Here is an 18756-nt window from a genome sequence, read left to right on the forward strand (position 1 = left end):
GGTTGGGTACCAGGAAACTGATTTGTGGCACAGGTTTCCTGGGGGGCACCTGGATGGAGAAGGGGCAGAAGTTGGACTGGGATACACTAGCAACACAGGCCCCTCTTAAACCCATAGAGAACTCTAGAGCTAGGATCTGACTTGATTGAGGCAAGAGAGTGGAACCTTTGTATTCTGGCCCTGGGCAGCCATTGAAGGCAAGATGGCATTTTGTGGGAGCCAGCTCCCTTTAGCTAAGGGGAATTCCTGGAGATGGATTCAGCTGTGAGCCCTCCAGCACTAACAGGCCAAAGTGCTGGGGGGATGCAGACCTCGGTCTCGGAGGACAGGCTCTCGGTGACGTGCATCCACTACAGAGGATATATAAGAATCTTTAGGCATTCAGGTACATGATCTGTGATTGTTAATATTATTGCAAATATTGCTAATATCACTTGGTAATTTAAGGACTAAATGGGACTAAAAAGAAGAAAAGAACCGGCACAGAGTTGATTCTCAGAAATGAACAACTGTGGCCATTATATTCACATTACATAGAAGTAGACACTACCTTTATTTCTAAGAGGCTAAGTGGCATAAATGTCATCCTATTATTAAAAAAAATATACAATATTTGAGTCCATTACATGCCAGGTACTTACTCAGCCATGGTCTCATGTAAACCCTAGAATGACCCAGCCGGGAATGGCTCTCGCCTTCTTATATGGACAAGGGCACTGAGACATTAGGTTATGCAGGTGGCCAATGGAGCTCTGGAGACCTCACTTCCAGCTTCTGACCCTCTCCACTCCACCACACTGCCTGATCTGTCCACGAAGCTGGCTAGCAACTTGTGAGTGACATGAACAAAATGACACAGACCTTGGTATTCATAACAATTAGACATTATGAGCAAAGATAAAAAATACGAGCTATCTTCTCCATTTTCTAAAAGCCACATCCCGGGGCACCTGGGTGGCTCAGTGGGTTAAGCCGCCGCCTTCGGCTCAGGTCATGATCTCGGGGTCCTGGGATCGAGCCCCGCATCGGGCTCTCTGCTCAACAGGGAGCCTGCTTCCCTTCCTCTCTCTCTGCCTGCCTCTCTGCTTACTTGTGATCTCTGTCTGTCAAATAAATAAATAAAATCTTTAAAAAAAAAAAAAAGCCACATCCCATTAATGTCAACTACTAAGCAGCATGTACAAATCAGTGAGTGGCAGTATCTTAAAGTAATTTTTAAACTTTTTATTGAAGCATAGATACATGCAAAAAAAATGCACACAAAGACACAGCTCAGTTAATTTTTACACAGTGAACACACCCATGTCACTAGCACTCAGATCAAGGAACAAAACAAGACCTGCCTCCCAGGAATCCTCCTCAGGCCCCTAGTAGTACTGATTCCTACCACTATCAATCAGTGCGACCCGTTTGAAGCTTCTATAAATGGAATCATAAAGTGTATTCTTTTTTGTGTCTGACATCTGTTCAACAATACCTTTTTGAGATTTGTCCATACTGTTGTGCGTAACCATTTTTTTTTTTCTCATTCTTATATAGCATTCCATTGTATGGACAGTCTTCAGTTTACTTATCCATTCTAGTGATGGCAGTCCTTTTGGGTGATTTCCCATTTGGCAATTACAAATTGCGCAGTTGTGAACATTTGAGCACGTGTCTTCTGGTGCATACATGTACATGTTTCTGTTGGGTTTGTACACAGGAGTGGAATTGCTGGCTCATAGCGTCGTAACAGAAATGTTTAGTTGTTGCCTCTGTTGCTTTGTACTCTGAGCATATCTTCTCTTTGTTGGCAGCAGTTTCTAAAACCACTTTGTTGTCTTTTCCCTTGGGTGAGCTCACTGGGAGACAAATTAGGAAAAATCCGTTTCTCTGCCTTTTAGTCCTGGGCAATTTCAGTTGGCAGCAGAGTTCAGAAAATGGAACGAGTTGCTTCTTCCAGGCAGATCCCTGAAAAACAGGCCAGATTTTGCTATTCAAAACCATCCTTCACATTTCTCTAAAGAGTCAGTGTTTTCTTGTTCTGAAATCTACATTGTCTGATATTAATAAAGCATTCTCCATCATTTTTTCATTAGTGTTTGCTGGTGTAGCTTCTATACTTGTACTTTTAACGTATCTTTATCATTGTATTTAAAGTGGGCTTCTTGTAGACAGTCTTTGGTTGTGTCTTGGTTTTTTAAAATCCCATTTGGCACAATAATTGCTGTGTTTAGACTATTTATATGTAATTATTGATATAGTTAGGTTTAGGTCTACTATATTTTGTTACTTGTTTTCTCTTCACCCTTGTTTATTTTTCCCTCTGTTCCTCTCCTTTCTTATCTTCTTTTGGAGTATTTGCATATTTTTAGTATTCCATTTTAACATATCTATTATTTGGTTCTCTTTATTACCTTTCTAGTAATTGCTTCAGGGATTACTATATATATATACATCTAATCTTTCATTGTCCAAATGGAGTTAGTATTGACTTCAGTAAAATGTTGAAGCCTTACTGGCATATGGGTCCCATTGCTCACCCTCCTTTATAATTGTCCTATGTAGGACACTTACATACATCGAAAACCCTTTCAACAGTCATACACATTTAAAGAACTTAAGGGAGAAAAGTAGCCTATTCATTTACCAAGGTAATTAACCATTACTTGTACTCTCCCTTCATTCCTGAAATTCCAAGTTCCCCTCTGATATTTCCATTAGCTGCAAAAACTCCCTTAACCATTTCTTTTATAGTAGATTTTCTGACAACAAATCCTCTTAGAGGATTTCTTTATTCCTGAGAATGCCTTTATTTTGCTTCACTCCCTGGAGGACTTTTCTGCTGGATATAGAATTAAGTGTTGAAAGTTCTTTTGTTTCAACACTTAAAGATGTTGCCACAGTCTTCTGACCACCATGGGTTTCTGAGGGGAAATCTACTTTCATTCACATGTCTACATGTAATGTGCCATTTTTTCCAGCAGTTTGGTTTTTTGATTTATCTCATTAATCTTTGATTTTTGGCAGTTTGATAACTATATGTGTGGGGATGGTTTTCTTTAACTTTTTTTCCTTTGGTGGGGTCTGAATCTTTAAATGTAGGGTTTTCCCAAATTGAGGAGGTTTTTACCATTATTTCACTTTTTTTCCTTTGGGGGGGTCTTGAATCTTTAAATGTAGGGTTTTCCCAAATTGAGGAGGTTTTCACCATTATTTCCTCAGTATATTTTTCTACACCAATCTTTCTCTTCTCGTTGGTACTCCAATGACACAAATATTTTATCTTTTCATACTGTCACATGGATTGGTGATGCTCTGCTCATTTTAAACAATTCAATATTTTATTAATATTTAAATGTATTTAACACCTGTTCTTCAACTTGGATACTTTCTCTTGCTCTATGTTCAAGTTCACCAACTTTCCTCTGTTGTCACTATTCAACTATTGCAGGCATCTAGTAAAATTTTTTTATTTCAGGTATTGTGGTTTTCTAAATTTTAATTTTTTAAAAAATAGTTTGTTTCTCTGCTCAGAATGTCTAGCTTTCCATTCATTTAAAGAGGATTTACTTTTATGTCATGGAGCTTGGTTATGATGGTGGATTTCAAGTCTGTCTGATAATTTCCACCCCTGAGTCATCTACAGGCTGACATCTATTATGTTTTCCCTTGAGACTGGATCAAATTTTACTCATTCTTTGTATATCAGGCAATTTTGGATTATTCTGGACATTTTGACAGTAGGTTCTGAGACTCTGGATCCTGTTTAAATCCTCTGGAAAATGGCTTGTTGTTTGTTTTGTTTTAGCTGGCAGCACCCCTGTTAGACTCAGACCACACTTCACGACTTGCCTTCTGTGAGCCGTGTTTCCCATATCCATTCAGTTTCCAAAGCTGTTTGGGTCTGCCCCACACATGTGGCACTCTGGGTGGTGTTTATGTTGTAGTCTGACTTCAACAAAGCCTTGGCTGTGTGTCTTTGGGGCTGTTTTGCACCTGCATAATTTCTGGGTGAGGTCATGGTTTGTGCTGGGTTGTTCACAGAAGTGGGGGGATCCTCCTCTCCAGATCTCTCCTTTTCAGGGTTTCCCCCACAGTTTCCAGCTCCTACAGGTCTTTCTCCATTGCTCCTCTGGCTAGAAAGATGGGTTTTCTCTTAGGGATTTTGTGTCTGTATCCCCTTAAGTAGTCAATGCAGCTCTGAGGGAGGATAGCCTAGGTCAGGGCCAAGAGAGAAACAAGAGAACACAAAACAGATATTTTCCCTGTGCTTTCAAGCTCATTGGGTCCCTTTTCCTGGTTCTCTGGCTAAACAGAGGGTTTTTCTCTAGAGGTTTTTGTTTTCTTCATCCATTGTGCAGTTTCATGACTCATGCTACCCTATGGACAAAGCCAAGAGAGACAGGAGGTTAAAAAATACACAAAACAGGAAAACCCCATCTTTATGGATAATTCTTAAAGTTTTTACTTTCTTCCCCACCTGTCAGCTGTTGTTTGAAATCTGCCCAGGGTTTTCATGGTAATCAATGGAAGAAATAGGCTCTGGTGGGCTTACACTGTGGTAGCCAGCACCAAAAGTCAGGTCACTGTTTTCCATGCTTTTTCACAAATATGCTCATTTGTCAAATATTTCTCAGCATCCACTCTGTGCTGGGCACTGTGTTGGTGTCAGATTTATAACTGAGAATTAGACAGACACTGTGTGGACAACCTTGCAGAAAGAATGAGAGTGACTGAGCAAGCACACAAGGGATGAGTGTCACCCAGGAGAAGCAACGAAGCTGCAGCATTTCCTTCATAGGGAACCAAAGGAAGGTCTCCTTGAGGAGGCGATGTTTAAGCTGAGAACAGAAGGAACAGCGTGAGTGTGAGCAGAGATGGGCAAGAGCTTTCCCAGCTAAGAACAGCACACTTGCAGGCCTTGAGGCAGACAGGAGGTGGTATATTCCAGGAACTGAAGAGAGGTGGGAGTAGGCATTGAGCTAGGGGGCTGTGGCAGGAGATGGGGATGAGTTCAGGAAGGCAGGTCATGTGGGGCTTTACAGGCCCTGTTAAGAGATTTTTAATTAGTTTCATTGAGAAAATGAGAAGCAAAACATACCCATAATTCTGATACATTTGGGCTAGGGTCCCCTTTTACACATGGGAAAATATGGCTCAGAAAGGTAGACTGGGGCATAGTATTTTACAGATGAAGCAAGGAAGACCCAGAAAGGGGATTTATGTGAGCCACAGAAGAAATAAATAGCAGAAAAAAGACTTGTAACCAAATATTCAACTTCCTGGCTGGTTATTGCTCTTTCTTTCACTTCTACCTGCTCCAGACATTCCCACGTAATCTTCATGAACACCAACAGCTTGGCTGAGTAGCATCTTTTTCTTCATTTATCTTTGCAGAGCAGGGGAGTGTAAGGCGGGTGAGTGCATGGGTGCACACATGTGTGAATGTATGTGTGTGTGTGTTCCTAACACTGGTAACACTGACTATTGCCGGCAGTTCATCCAGCAACATCATCCATCAGTTCACGGCCCCCGGGGAATTCACTGTGTTTGCTGAATGCACAACCACTGAGTGGCACGTGATGGCTCAGAAGCATGTGACGATCCGAGACAAGATAGGGCAGCTCAGTGTGACTGGGTGCTCCAGCCTGTCCCAGTCAGGAGCCAGTCCTCTTTGCTGCGCTGTCTTCGGGGACCCATTGTGGATTCAGGTGGTGCTTGATGGAGGTGAGTCTACAGAAATGGTCAAGGTCAAGGCAACCTTGATTTTCCCCAAATCTATCCATCCAACTCCCAGGCTTTGGCACTCAGGTACCGAGTTAGTTTTTTAGCTCATTTACTTAGCACCTAGTATGTGCCTGTAACTGGTCTAAATGCTTTATATGTACTAGTTTTATCTCCACATACTGTTACACATTACTACTATCATCTCTATTTTACAGATGAAGAAACAGAGGGAACATTCAGAAATTGGCTCAAAGTCTTAAGCCTAGTAAGCTAGTGAAGCTCTCAGCCTTCTGAATGCCATTTTTGCACGCCCACAGTCCCGTAAGAAGAACTGAATTTCCAAGTCACTCCTTCTTGGGGGAACTTGACTAGGATTGGGAGAGCTACCAGCTGGGCCTGAGGCCATCCCAGTTCAGCCAGCACTGCCCAGCTTGGCACAGTGATGCTGCCCCCAGTCAGGGCTGCTAGTCAGTGACAAGCACTGCTCCAGCCACAGCACCTCTTATGGCTGGCGTCTGCTCTGATTGGCCAGTTTCTTTTCTGATTGGTCACAGAGGCCATTCTAATTGGTCATTGTGTCCATTTTGATTAGGCAAGGTGTCCCTTCTGATCGGTCACAGCATCTATTCCGATTGGTCATAGTGTCCATTCTGATTTATCAAAATATCCATCCTATTTTGTCGGGAGGGACCCACGCAATTTCACCTGTTGAATACTCTTAAATATTATCCCTTTTGTCAATAGAGACCCTACCAGCTAAGACCCATCATCACCGAAGGCAGCATCTTTCCTGCAGGCACAGGTCCAATGTGCGACCTGGACAGAAGCCTGTTGAGGTAAACTGCGTTGACGTGGAGCTGCAGAGGTGAGGACGTGACTCAGTCCGACTTCGCAGCTCCCAGAGCCTCACTCAGCAGGGACTTCACGGAGCCATTGCAGGCCCTTAAACGCGGTAGTTGGGGCTCCTCTCTGTTCTGGTGTCCTTGTCGGCTGAAGATGGTGCTCTGTGCACCTGGGAAACCTAAAATAATCCTTCATTCATTTTTCATTCTACAAATATAATTGAGTGCCTGCTCTTCGCCGAGTGTGGGGAGAGGGAGCAGTAAATGGGAGAGTCGAAGGGCTAACATTATTCTCTGCAGTGTTAGCTGCATCGTCCTTGCTCAAACAAGAAAATATACTCACTTGGTTTCTATTGGAGAGAATCATAATTCGGTGGTTTAAATCCGATTTTCAGAGTCAACCACAATATTCCGCTGGACAGCCAGTGCCAGCCTGTAAGGGAGCCCCATCTTAATGGGGACAGGCTGCGTGTTCCTGAGGAGCAGAGTTCCAGGCAGTCTGCTGCAGAGGTGGAAGGAAATGGCTTCAGCTGCTCCTGCCTAGCACAAGACTGGAGGCTAACTGTCATGCATAAAAATCAGCCATGCCTTGGGAGATGCTTCCTTCTTAGCCTTCTTCCAAGGCCAAACCTGTCAACAAAATGTTCTCAAATCTTTATTACAAACCTTTAAGTTTATGGGTAACACATGCATAGTATAAATTAGAATGTACAGATGAGCAGAGAGGACCCAAAAAGAAAAATCCTTCATGTACCCATTACTCAGAGATAACCACAGTTAATACTTGGGGTTGGGACTCACACTTCCACATGTCTTTATGGCTATACCATGCCCCTAGCTATATCCAGAACTTGATCTCAGAGCTAGTCTTGCCTACTTTGGTACAGTCACCAGCATGGTTGCTGCCAACATTCTTAAATATTTCTTATCCCACACAGGAACAGGGGTGACTTACACTGTGCTGTCAGGCAACACAAGCCTGGCTAGGTTCACCACACTGAACGGCCTGCTGCCCTACAATCTGACCCTGGACCGAGCGGCCCAGCAAAGGATTGGCCCCGGGATGCACCAGCTGGAGATCCGAGCCACCAGCAACACCACCACCTCTGCACCCTCTAGAAACATCACAGTCCACTTCATGGAGCCTCTGTCAGGGTTACAGGCCTCCTGGGGTTCTGACCACTTGGAGCTTGGACAAGACCTACTGGTCAACATTTCGGTGGCTCATGGTATCCCAGAGGGGCTGACCTTTGAAGTGGCAGGACTCAATGCAACCTTCACCCACCAAGAAGAAAGCCTCAAGGCGCCATTTGGGATTTACCATGTGGCAGTTCCTCTTGAAGGTACTTGGGGTTGGCAGACCCCCTTTCCAAACTTCCTTCCTCTTCCCTTCCAGACTCAGGTGTCCAGCATCCTGCCAGCCAGTTTCAGTGTGTCCTGGTCACAAACCTGGTTCACAGCATCCAGCCTATGTCACAAAAATAAGGAAGAGACTTATTATCTGCCTTCATAGAGTTCAGAGTCACGGGAGTTCTCAATTCTGGCCCTTCTGACATTTGGGACTGGGTCATACTTTGTTGTATGACCCAATGGTCATACAACATACAATGGGCTGTCCTGCCCATTGTAGGATGTTCAGCAGCATCCCTGGCTTCTATCCACTAGATGCCAGCAGCTCCAGGCCCCTAAGTCCCAACAAACAGAAATGCCTCCAAACATTGCCAACTGTCCCCTGGACAGCAAAATCTCCCCCACTGAGAACCACTGAAGGAGGGCTGGAGTGGTCCAATTTTTCCATCATTTCTAGAGGAGTGTGTGGTTCAGGAAACTAGTCCATGCTCTTGGGGGAGAGAAAGAGGTAAAAACAAGAGTGGGAGAGGAAGGGAGAGGAGAGAAAGTGTCACGATGTGGCTGGAACAAGAGATAGGGTGACAGACTGGCTGGCACTACCAGGGACGGAGACCACAGCAGACATTTGCATTTAATCTGGAGAGAACAGAGTCCTTCAGGGCAGTGCGGTGAGGTCAGCAGGCAGGAATGTGATGAGGGTCACAGAGCCTCCAGCCCACCCAGAATCTTGTCCCCAGGGTCCCTAGCCCTGGGTCTCAGAGGTATGTCAGAAAGAGGGGAACACTGTGCAGGTGTGGGGTTATCATGCCCTCAGCAGCAGAGATGGCAAAAGACATAGCAGGTTAAATGACAGATTTGAGAAGAAAAACATTGGAACTCTGCCAGGTATCAGAGGTCCAGCTTGAAACAGGGGGAATCCAGAATGGAATGAAATGACAATGGAAAATACATACAACATATAGGCTATAATTCAAATGCAAATTAATTTTTGTCTTCTATAAAAGTTGTTTGGCAGGGGATAATAGATAAAATCTTTGCAGGCCCTATGAGGTTTTGGCTTACTCTTAGATGACAAGTAGTCTTCTCCCCACAAGAAAAACAGATTTGGATGGCTCCAGGGATGAAGTGGGTGAGGAAGAAGGAGAGGGAACCAGGTAGAACAGAAATCCTCACTACCTGGTGGCATTGGCTCAGTCCTGGCTGGTCTTGCTGTCAGGGCCCAGCAGATGTTTGCAGCTGTCTTATGGGAGCTTCTCTGGGCTTCTGAGGCCTCTGCTGTGTCCCTCAGCTCCCGGGACAGGGGTGATGCCTCTCCCTCAGCTGGCCACAGCTGGCCAGCTGCTGCTGCTTCTGGATCACCACGAAGGTCATTCTCTGTTCTCATTCTTTTTTTTTTTTTTAAAGATTTTTATTTATTTATTTGATAGAGCGAGATCACAAGTAGGCAGAGAGGCAGGCAGAGAGAGAGGGGGAAGCAGGCTCCCAGCTGAGCAGAGAGCCCAATGGGGGGCTCGATCCCAGGACCCTGAGATCATGACCTGAGCCAAAGGCAGAGGCTTAAACCACTGAGCCACCCAGGCGCCCCCTCTGTTCTCATTCTTGCTGCCCTTTCCAGCACTCCCTTTCCCCTAGACAAACATCTGGTCTGCAGAAAATTCTCACCTTTTCCTTGGCCAGCTACCAGTAGTGACTATAGTTTTTTCCAAAGGCAGGAATGCAGAACTTTTCCTCCCTCCCTCTCTCCCTCTCACTCCACCCTCTGTCATAGACCCTCTGTCATGACCCCCTGTCATAGACCATCCTCCCAGGGCATGAGTAAGGAACACTTCCATGGGGGTCCTCAACCTCAAAGAGCACACATTCACCTTTCCAAGCGTCCCCTCTCATGAGTTTCCCTCTAGACTTGAGAAGGTAGCACCTACCACCCTTCCCCATGACAGAAGAGGGGTGGGATACATATGTACCCCAAATAAGTCTTACAAATTCTTTTCTGTTTTCTACCCCGCAATCTTTTAAAAGTTCTGTCGTGTCTTTCCTTCTGCTGGAATCTCTCCTCAAAGGATGGACACTATTTTTGTCCTTTGAACTTTAGTTTTAACCCCCTCCATGAACCATGATCCATGATCCATGAAGTGATCCCCTGCTCCGTGTCCACAATGCCCCCATACCAATTTCTGCCATGGTTTGGCACTTGGTCTCCTAAATATCTACTAGACTATAAGGACCTTGAAGACAAAGACCACATTTCATTCATCTCTGTGTCCCCAGAGCTTTGCACCATGTCTGGTATACAACAGGGGTTCATTAAATGCTCAGATGATGAAAGATTCAAATTCTGCCATCAGTGGAACTGAGAAGTACATGCTAAGAGAGCTGTCTTAGCAAAAGTCAAACAATTTATTACAACACCCATAATTGTCTACCCTTTGCATTGCAGGTACCTTTCTGGTCACTGTGACGGTGAGGAATGCCTTCTCAAACCTAAGTTTGGAAGTCGGAAGCATCACTGTCACAGGCAAGGAATTTCGGGAAGTGGGTACAGAACTCATGACCAGAGTCTGGGGCATTGCACTTGCTTGGGATCCAGTGAGGAACTCTTCAAAACAAAGCTCTGAAATACTTACCTCGCTCTATAGATGTTAAAGGGGCAGTGAAATAATCAGTAAAACATTCAACCATTGTTAAGAATTCTGAACATCCGAGTTTGTATTCATTATGTTGCTTTAGGCTCCAAGCAACAAAAAGCCCAACAAAGGAGGCTTTCTGCTCAAGGTTTTATTGTTCCACCTACTAAGAATTTAGGAGGTAAGTAATTCCAGCGTTGGTTCAGTGGCTTAGTGTTACCACAAGGACCCGGGCTCATTCTGTTGTCGTGTTCTTTTTTTTTTTTTTTTTTTTTTTTTTTAACAATTTTATGTATTTATTTGACAGAGAGAGAGAGCATAAGCAGGGAAGGGGGAGCAGGCAGAGTGGGGAGCTGGACTCAGGGCTTGATCCCAGGGTTCTGGGATCATGACCTGAGCTGAAGGCAGACACTTAACAGACTGAGCCATCCAGGTGCCCCTGTTGTCCAGTTCTGCCATCCTGAGAGCTTCTGCTTTGTTCTTAGGCTTGCATTTCATCAACATGGCTGCTGCAGTTCCAGACATCACATGTCAGCCCAGCATTACTCAGCAGCTGCTCAAGCTTTTTTCCCTTTCTGTAGCTCTTGTTACTGGGGTGGGGAGGGAGCATTTCCCCAGCTCATCCCTAGCAATCTTCCTGTCAGATACCATCACTCAGGGTCATGCACCCCAGTTGTAAGGAATGCTGGGAAGCAGGTATCCCACACCTCCAGCTTTGTGGGAAAAGTAGATTCTGGCAACCGGGAAGAGTGGGGAACTGGCTGCTGGATAGGCAACCAACAATGGCAATCACAGAGCTGAAAGTTCATCTCAAATGTGTTTGCCAGGGCTCTTTGAGCAGCAATGGAGAGAAAAACAGGTCAAACTAGCTCAAGTCAGAGGAAGTTTTATCAACTCAGAAAAGGCCAGGGTTTAGTCACAGCTGGATCCAGTCACTCAATCATCAGTCATCAGAAATCTGTCTGTTCCCATCTCTTCATTCTACTCAGGCTTCATTGTGATTCCCTCTTCCCAAGCAGTAGCAGGATGGCCCCAGGCTTCAATCTTTAACCCTAGAGGAGGAGTGCCTCTTTGTGGATATTTCCAGAAGTCCTGAGGTTGCCTCTCCTGGTCCAAGCTTGGTTCATGTTCCCTCCAGGACCCAGTGCTGAGGCCAGGGGAAAGTGGTATTGGGCAGACCAGAATCACATGTTCACCCAGAATATGATGAAGGGTCAGCTTCACCCAAACCAAGGACTGAGAGTGGGGGAAGGAGGGTTCATCAGGGAAAATGTCACCTGTAAGTGCTCCTACCAAGAGAAGGGGGACCCAAAATCCTGGATGGGGGAAAACGACATCTGTCCTTGCTACTGTCCATGGCCCTCGTTTTCCACATATGGAATCTGAGGCTGAGAGAGTTTAAATGACTTTCCAGAAGTCACTAAGCTAATTCATGGCAGGATCAGAGGTAGCAACTACTTTTCCTGATTTCTTCTCTCAGGGTTACTGGACCATCTTCCTTCTTAAGGTTAAGAATGGTGGGGCACCTGGGTGGCTCAGTGGGTTAAGCCTCTGCCTTCGGCTTGGGTCATGATCTCAGGGTCCTGGGATCGAGCCCCGCATCTGGCTCTCTGCTCGGTGGGGAGCCTGCTTCCCCCACTCTCTCTGCCTGCCTCTCTGCCTACTTGTGATCTCTCTCTCTCTCTCTGCCAATTAAATAGATGAATGAAATCTTATATATAAAAAAGGTTTAAGAACAGCTTCTGTGTCTAGCATCTTAGCTTTGCTTTGTATAATTTTTACAGACCTTCAAAGTTGGAGTTCTCTGAATGGGAATTCACTGGGAGAGAATTTTTTACAGATCAATGGTACTCAGATCTTAAAATAACCAGGTCACTGGGGTCTAGAGATGCACATGAATCTGCCAGTGCAGATAAAACACATTCCTATCTTAATCACTACACTTTAACATATTCATGGTTTAGTATTTTCAGAGCATACCAACTGCATGTACATTTTCCATTTTTTAGACTTGATATAATAATACTCTTTACAGATATATACAGATGACAAAGCAATTAAGCACAGCATTCAGCCCTTGAGAAATGGGAATTGCCTTTCTGTAAGGCGTGAGAAACCTAAGACTCAGAATAACTAACACTCCGAGGTTCACACAGCCGGTAAGAGGCCAATAGAAGAACCCAGAAATGTACCATGGTGTGCTGAGGCTGGCTGCCAGCAGCTTGTGAGAGCTGGTTCTGTTCACCTCTTGCTCTACAATCACTGCGGTCAGCTTGGCAGCTTGAAATCTGCCTTAGTGGCAATACAGACACCAAAGAAAGCAGCAAACACTACAAATCAGAGCTTCCCACTCCGTCCCTTAACTGGTAGTTAAACATTAACAACATACAGCCACAGGCCTGTCTCCAAATTTTGTGTTATCTGCATTAGCAACTGCCTGCCTCTTTCCTAACAACCAAAGAGGTGTCTTTAGTCCAATGGTGGACAAGATGGTTTGAGTTTTTACCCATTTCTATGGCCTAAATGTATGCTAAATTTCTGAGCATACCTCTGCCTCTGCCCTTTGGCAATCTTATCAACACTACCAAAGTCTGATGCCTGTTCCCACTGTGTTTATAGCTCCTTCCAGTCTACAAGAACCATCTGGAATAAATGCCAAGGAAAAGAATGTGAGTATTTGTTTTTTTAGACACTTAACACCTCACCAGAAAAAGATGTCTAAGAACTCTGTTTTGGTTTTGGTTTTGGGCTTACTGGTGCTAATAGCCAGAAAACTAGGAAGCATAGAGGTTTCTTCCATTTGAAAAGAGATCCAGAAGGAATGGAATCAAACCAAGCATATTCTCCAACCACTACAGTATCACAGTACAAATAAGTAATAAGATATCTGGGATAGGTACATACCTTTTAGACATCTTGGATATTCAAGAGCATATTTGAAAAACATCAAGAGGTCAAAGGAAAAATTCACAAGGAAAATTTTAACATTTTTTGAGTGATGATAGTACAACCTATCCAAATTTGTGGGATGAAGCTAAAGCAGGGCTCAGAGGAAAATTTATAGCTGTTGATGCTTAGAAAACACACCTGGGTTCCTTAGTTTTTACAGCAATACTAAGTCCTCAACTCCTTGCTATTGACATTGTTTATGCATGTCAATAACAAAAACTGTACATCTACATTATCCAAGGCCTGGTGTTAGGGACTATAGCTACAAAAGTGAATAAATAGCCATGGTCCCCTGCCTTCTTGGAGACTAGTAGGTGAAACTACTGAATAAATTAGCATCTGGTTAGGAGTTGTGATAAGTGTCTAACTAGAAGCAATGGGGTGCAGTGACAGCAACCAACACAGGGTGGCCTAGCAAATGTGATCAGGCCTGTTGGAAGGAGACATTCAAGTTGGAACTTGAAGATAAGACAGTCAGTCATGCTGGAAAGCAGAATAAGAGCTTTCAGGGTGCACAGATATGAAGGCCCTGGGGCTGGAATTTGGCCTGAGGCCAAGGGGGCTGGGTAGGAGGAGCATGTAGGAGATTACAGAGAAATGGACAGAGGCCAGATCCCATGAAGTCTTAGGTACCAAGACAGGGACTTGGGTTTTATTCTTAGGCCATGGGAGACCACTAGGGGTTGAGGTCTGCTATGAGGCTTCCTGCTATACAGGCTGTCCTCTCAGGGTGGCCGTTTAATAGGTCCTACTAGAACTTACTCAAGGAGAATATCTTATACCTCTTGATTTCTCCTCCTAGAACTCACAGGCTCACTTACTCCTCCTCCTTCACAACAGCTCTGTGATCCTGTCCTCTGGAGAAACTTGCCCTGACACCAGCTATCCACTTTGTAGAGGTCATAGCTCTGTGCCTTCCTCTGCACCAGATACAGTAGAAAGCATGTCACAACCCCCCCTCATTTAATCCACAGCAGCCCAGGAATCGAATGATATCAAATCTTCATAGAAGCAGATGTTTTCAACCTACTGCCTCCCTCTTACACATTCTCATAATCCTCTGGACCCCCTCTCTCCGCAGCAGTTAGCACTCTGTATTTTGTCTGTTTCCTTGTCTGTCTTCCCTCCCAAACTTAAGGGCAAGGCCCAGGTCTCTATTCCTGTATCTCTGGGCATCAAGCATGGGGCCTGGTCCAGAGCAGGCTCTGTTAAAAGTGGATGCATGGTGGACCCTTAACACTGAGCCCACATTCAGACTAAAGTTACTTACCCTGTGATTCATCCCTGGAGGTGAGCCAGGTGGGTCCCACAGGGTCTGTTTCTATTCCACACCCTATACTGTGGGTACCCTTGGCACAGATTGCTGTGGGGTGGGAGGTGGCGTGCCAACTGTGGATGGGCATCTCACCAGCCAGCTGCTTTTTCTGCAGAGAGAGAAAGGGAACGTGCAGGTATACATGGAACCTGGTCAGTATGTGGATCCTTTCACGACTGTGACTCTGGGCTGGCCAGACAGTGACAAGGATTTACGTTTCCAGTGGTCATGTGGTAGGTGTCTGCAGAGTTCTGGAACTATCCTATCTTGCCACAAAGTAATGGACAGAGGTCAGCTTTGCCATTTTTTAACCTTCACACCGGTATCACTTTTGCCTGACCCTTGCAAGTGCCAGATTAAGAATTCCATGGAAATGGCAGGGTCGGGGGAAGCAGTGGGAAACCAAGGCAGATGTAGCCTTGAAGGCAGGCAACAAGGAGATGCACTATCTGTAAAATATGTGAGAACAGTAATTAGTCCTAAAAGTCAATCTGCTTTATTTTCATCACAAAAGTCAGTAATAAAATAAAAACAACAACTGCCCTCCTTTCACTTCCTTGCCCTTTATACATTGCCAGGAAGAGTCTAGAAGTGAGGAGGCATTTTCAGACAAATCAAGAGAGTAGCACCAGTGCCCATTACTTAGAAATGGTTGTCCTCCTCTCTATAGGGATATAGCCTAGGTGGGCAGTCATTCTTTTGAAAATTAATGCCATCCCTACTGTACATATTATTTTTGTTAACTGTTTTTTCTTTGAACAATATATCCTGTATATTTTAATGTCATGATATCTTCTCCATCTTGATTTCACAATAAGTGTATAATAGACTGTCTAGTTAGTATATGATCATTTATTTACTGGTACCCTATTTTTTGGACATTTAGGTTGTTTTGAATTATCTGCCCTTATAAACAACATTGTAATGAACATCCCTATAGTTCTATCTTTATTTGATTCTCTGGTTACTTTCATAAATAAATTTTTAGAAAATAATAAATTTTAAGAAATGGGATAGCTGGGTCAAAAGTCATAGAAAACTTGAAGCCTTTCGATATCCACTGGTAAGTGCTCAGTATACCCTTTTGAATATTAATTCTCATTATCAGGATTCATAGAGGATGCACGTATAGAGTTTGGGTGGTTGAGCTGATGGCCTGACCCTAGATCATGTCTCATGAATGGCACTGGTGGAAATAGCAGATGATTGCAAGCACTCTGAATATTCATCAAGTGGGGAATGCTTCAATAAAATGGGTACATCCAGACAGGGAGGACTACATAGCTGTTAACAAAAATAAGGCAGCTGTATGGCTACGGGATGCTTACTAAGATGCATTAAGAAAGGCCAAGTCCAGAAGGGCATAGAGAATGCTGTGTGTGGAACAATGACACACACACAAACACACATACCTATATTCCGACGCAGGCAGGGACTGGCTCTGGAAGGACACGCCAGAACTCTGTGCAAGACAAAGATGGGAAGGCAATCACCTCCACTCTGTGCATTTGGTACCTATAGGGAGTTAAACACTGAATCCAAAAGGGTACGTTCAGGTCCTCATCCCCAGAACAATGACCTCTGCAATGAGTCTCTGCAGATATAATTAAGTTAAGACTCTGCAGATGAGGTCATCGTGGATTACCTGGGTTGGCCCTAAATCCAATAACGAGGGGGACGGGGGAAGCGAGGTGATTGATGGATAAAGATCCATCAACAGAGATGAAGGGCAAAGGATACAGGGACTTACTGAGATGGTATCATAAAGCCAGAGGGGACATGCGGCCTCTCAGATGGGATACAGGCCCCAGGTCCCCAGGTCCCCAGGTCCCCAGTGTACCCACAGAAACGTACGGCTGAGGTCAGCCTTCCAGGTGGAGTGAAATTACACCAGGGACAAGAAACTGCCTCGGTGCTCACCCAGGCAGAGCTGTCTATCCTCCTGGCCTCTCTCCTGCTGTATGCCTGGCCACTCATTCTTCAGCAGTGGCCGGTGCCACATGAAGTAAAAGAAGCTGACATCCCCTGCAGGTGTGCTAAGAGTCAGGGGGAAGCACCACTCATTTCCCCAGGAGCATCCTTCCGCAGCACTGTTGCCACACCCTGCAAGTGGGAGTGCTCCTCAAATTCTCTCTTTGGAGCTCCTTTTCTTATCTATGTCTCTTTTCTTCCCCAAAATGCCAAACCGGAAGGGTCCTTGGATTGGTAACCCAGCATTTTCCCCCTTCCCCTCAGGACGCTGCTGGGCCCAGTGGAGCTACTGTGTTGAGAGGCAGCTGCTCCGCACAGACCAAAGGGAGCTGGTGCTTCCTCCGTCCTGCCTGCCACCGCCCAACTCCACCGTCACCCTGCGCCTGGCCACCTGGAGAGGCGGGGAGCTGCAGAACCGGGAGGAGCAGTGCCTCTATGTGTCTGCCCCCCCGGAACTTGGGCCTCGAGTCAGGTGGGGGCAAGAGAGCAAACTCCTGTGGCATTGCCATCCCTTCAGCCACCATTTACTGAAGACCCAGCTCAGGCTGGCATAGACATAGGGACAAGTCTTATAGGCGTGGCCCAATAGACCTGGTCACAGTTCTCACATGGAGTGCTTCCTGGTGGTCAGCAATGATTGGCCCCAACGAATGCAGGGAGGTAGTGTATCCCAATGACAGCATCCTGGACTTGGGACCAGGGAAGGTTTCCCTTAGCAGAGATGTGAAGGAAGAGGAGCTAGCATGGCAAGAAAAGGGGGCAGGAGAGGAAACTGGATGGCAAAAGGAAGGAGCACAGAATAGCTGGAAGTGAAAGAGACAGGTGTGGCTCAAGTATGGAGGGAGAAAGAGGGGCAAAAAGAAACTGGGAGAAAAGGCAGGGCCTGGCTCTGGTGGAGCCTTGTGGGTTATATCATAGACATCATTTTATAGAGTTCTGGAAAAGTCACCCAAGAGTTGCAAGTAGGCCGGGGAGGGGATCGTGCCTTACTTCAAAATTCTGTGGTAACAGGGTGGAGAGTGGGTTGGAGGAGGGCAAGAGAGGGCTCCGGGAGATCACTTGAGTTTTTGCAGGAGTCAAGGTGAGAGCTCAAGGTAGCCTGGTCTATCAAGTGGGTCCGAGCAAGAAGTAGATGTCTCAATTATCATATGATCTCCCTGATATGAGGAATTTGAGAAACAGGGCAGGGGGTTAGAGGGGGAAGGGAGGGAGAAAAAAATGAAACAAGTTGGGACCATGGAGGGAGACAAACCATAAGAGACTCTTAATCTCAGGAGACAAAGTGAGGGTCAATGGGGCGTGGGGGAAGGGACAGGGTGGCTAGATGATGGACGTTGGGGAGCGATGTGCTATGGTGAGTGCTGTGAACTGTGTAAGACTGATGATTCACAGACCTGTGCTCCTGAAGCAAATAATACATTATACGTTTAAAAAAGAAAAAGAAGTAGCTGTCTCCCTCAAACTGGGAGTTGATGAGAGTTGGACAAAGGGTCTACGTACAGATGCAGGCAGGGATAAGGGAACAAACTAGGGTTGGCAGTGCAGGACTACAATAGGAGGAAGCCACTTTCCTTCTCAGGATTGCATAGGAAAGGAGGGGGGATGGCATTGCTAGGACCACCGGGAGCTGGGGTCTTGGTTAGAGGAACAGCCATTGCTAACTCCTGCCCACCTGTTAAGGCGCAGGGCCATTGGTAATAAATACCCACCTCCCCCACCTTCACCATCTGATCCCCAGCCAGTGCCTCCCATTGCTAGACCCAACCAGAAGCCAGAGGCACGGAAACTCAGGTGACACAGTCCATGGAGATTAGAGTCCATGGACATTAGTCTCCTAGTGCCCAGAGCCACAAAGATTTGTAGGAGAATGTCTGGTACACCTGTGCTAGGATGGACATGAAGACAGAAGTAGGGAGATTGAGAGTTGCAAAGAAGTTAAAGCTGAAAGGTCCTGCACATGGACTGGACACACGGCAGGCGCCAGAGTGACCTTTTA

General features: G+C 45.5%; 1 protein-coding gene and 1 long non-coding RNA gene across 5 annotated transcripts in view; one reads left to right on the forward strand and one right to left on the reverse strand.

Annotated features, from left to right (window-relative positions):
• Nucleotides 1-18756, forward strand: part of LOC131817481 (polycystin-1-like protein 2) — a 163109-nt gene that overhangs the window by 85698 nt on the left and 58655 nt on the right. Inside the window, exons 7-12 of the mRNA XM_059150871.1 lie at nucleotides 5480-5709; nucleotides 7490-7894; nucleotides 10339-10416; nucleotides 13145-13194; nucleotides 14905-15022; nucleotides 17025-17232. Coding sequence (XP_059006854.1) covers nucleotides 5480-5709; nucleotides 7490-7894; nucleotides 10339-10416; nucleotides 13145-13194; nucleotides 14905-15022; nucleotides 17025-17232 — 1089 coding nt within the window. The remainder of the gene's footprint in view (nucleotides 1-5479; nucleotides 5710-7489; nucleotides 7895-10338; nucleotides 10417-13144; nucleotides 13195-14904; nucleotides 15023-17024; nucleotides 17233-18756) is intronic.
• The window catches only part of LOC131817488 (uncharacterized), a 94092-nt gene continuing 76575 nt past the window's right edge, over nucleotides 1240-18756 (reverse strand). For all 4 annotated transcript variants that reach the window (XR_009348529.1, XR_009348528.1, XR_009348530.1 and 1 more), the window contains 5 exons: nucleotides 16202-16251; nucleotides 14745-14898; nucleotides 7873-8019; nucleotides 6895-7053; nucleotides 1240-4362 (listed from right to left, as the gene is read on the reverse strand). This is a non-coding gene — a long non-coding RNA (uncharacterized LOC131817488). The remainder of the gene's footprint in view (nucleotides 4363-6894; nucleotides 7054-7872; nucleotides 8020-14744; nucleotides 14899-16201; nucleotides 16252-18756) is intronic.

The sequence above is a fragment of the Mustela lutreola genome, chromosome 16 (genome assembly GCF_030435805.1).
Source record: "Mustela lutreola isolate mMusLut2 chromosome 16, mMusLut2.pri, whole genome shotgun sequence".
In the NCBI taxonomy this organism is placed as follows: domain Eukaryota; kingdom Metazoa; phylum Chordata; class Mammalia; order Carnivora; family Mustelidae; genus Mustela; species Mustela lutreola.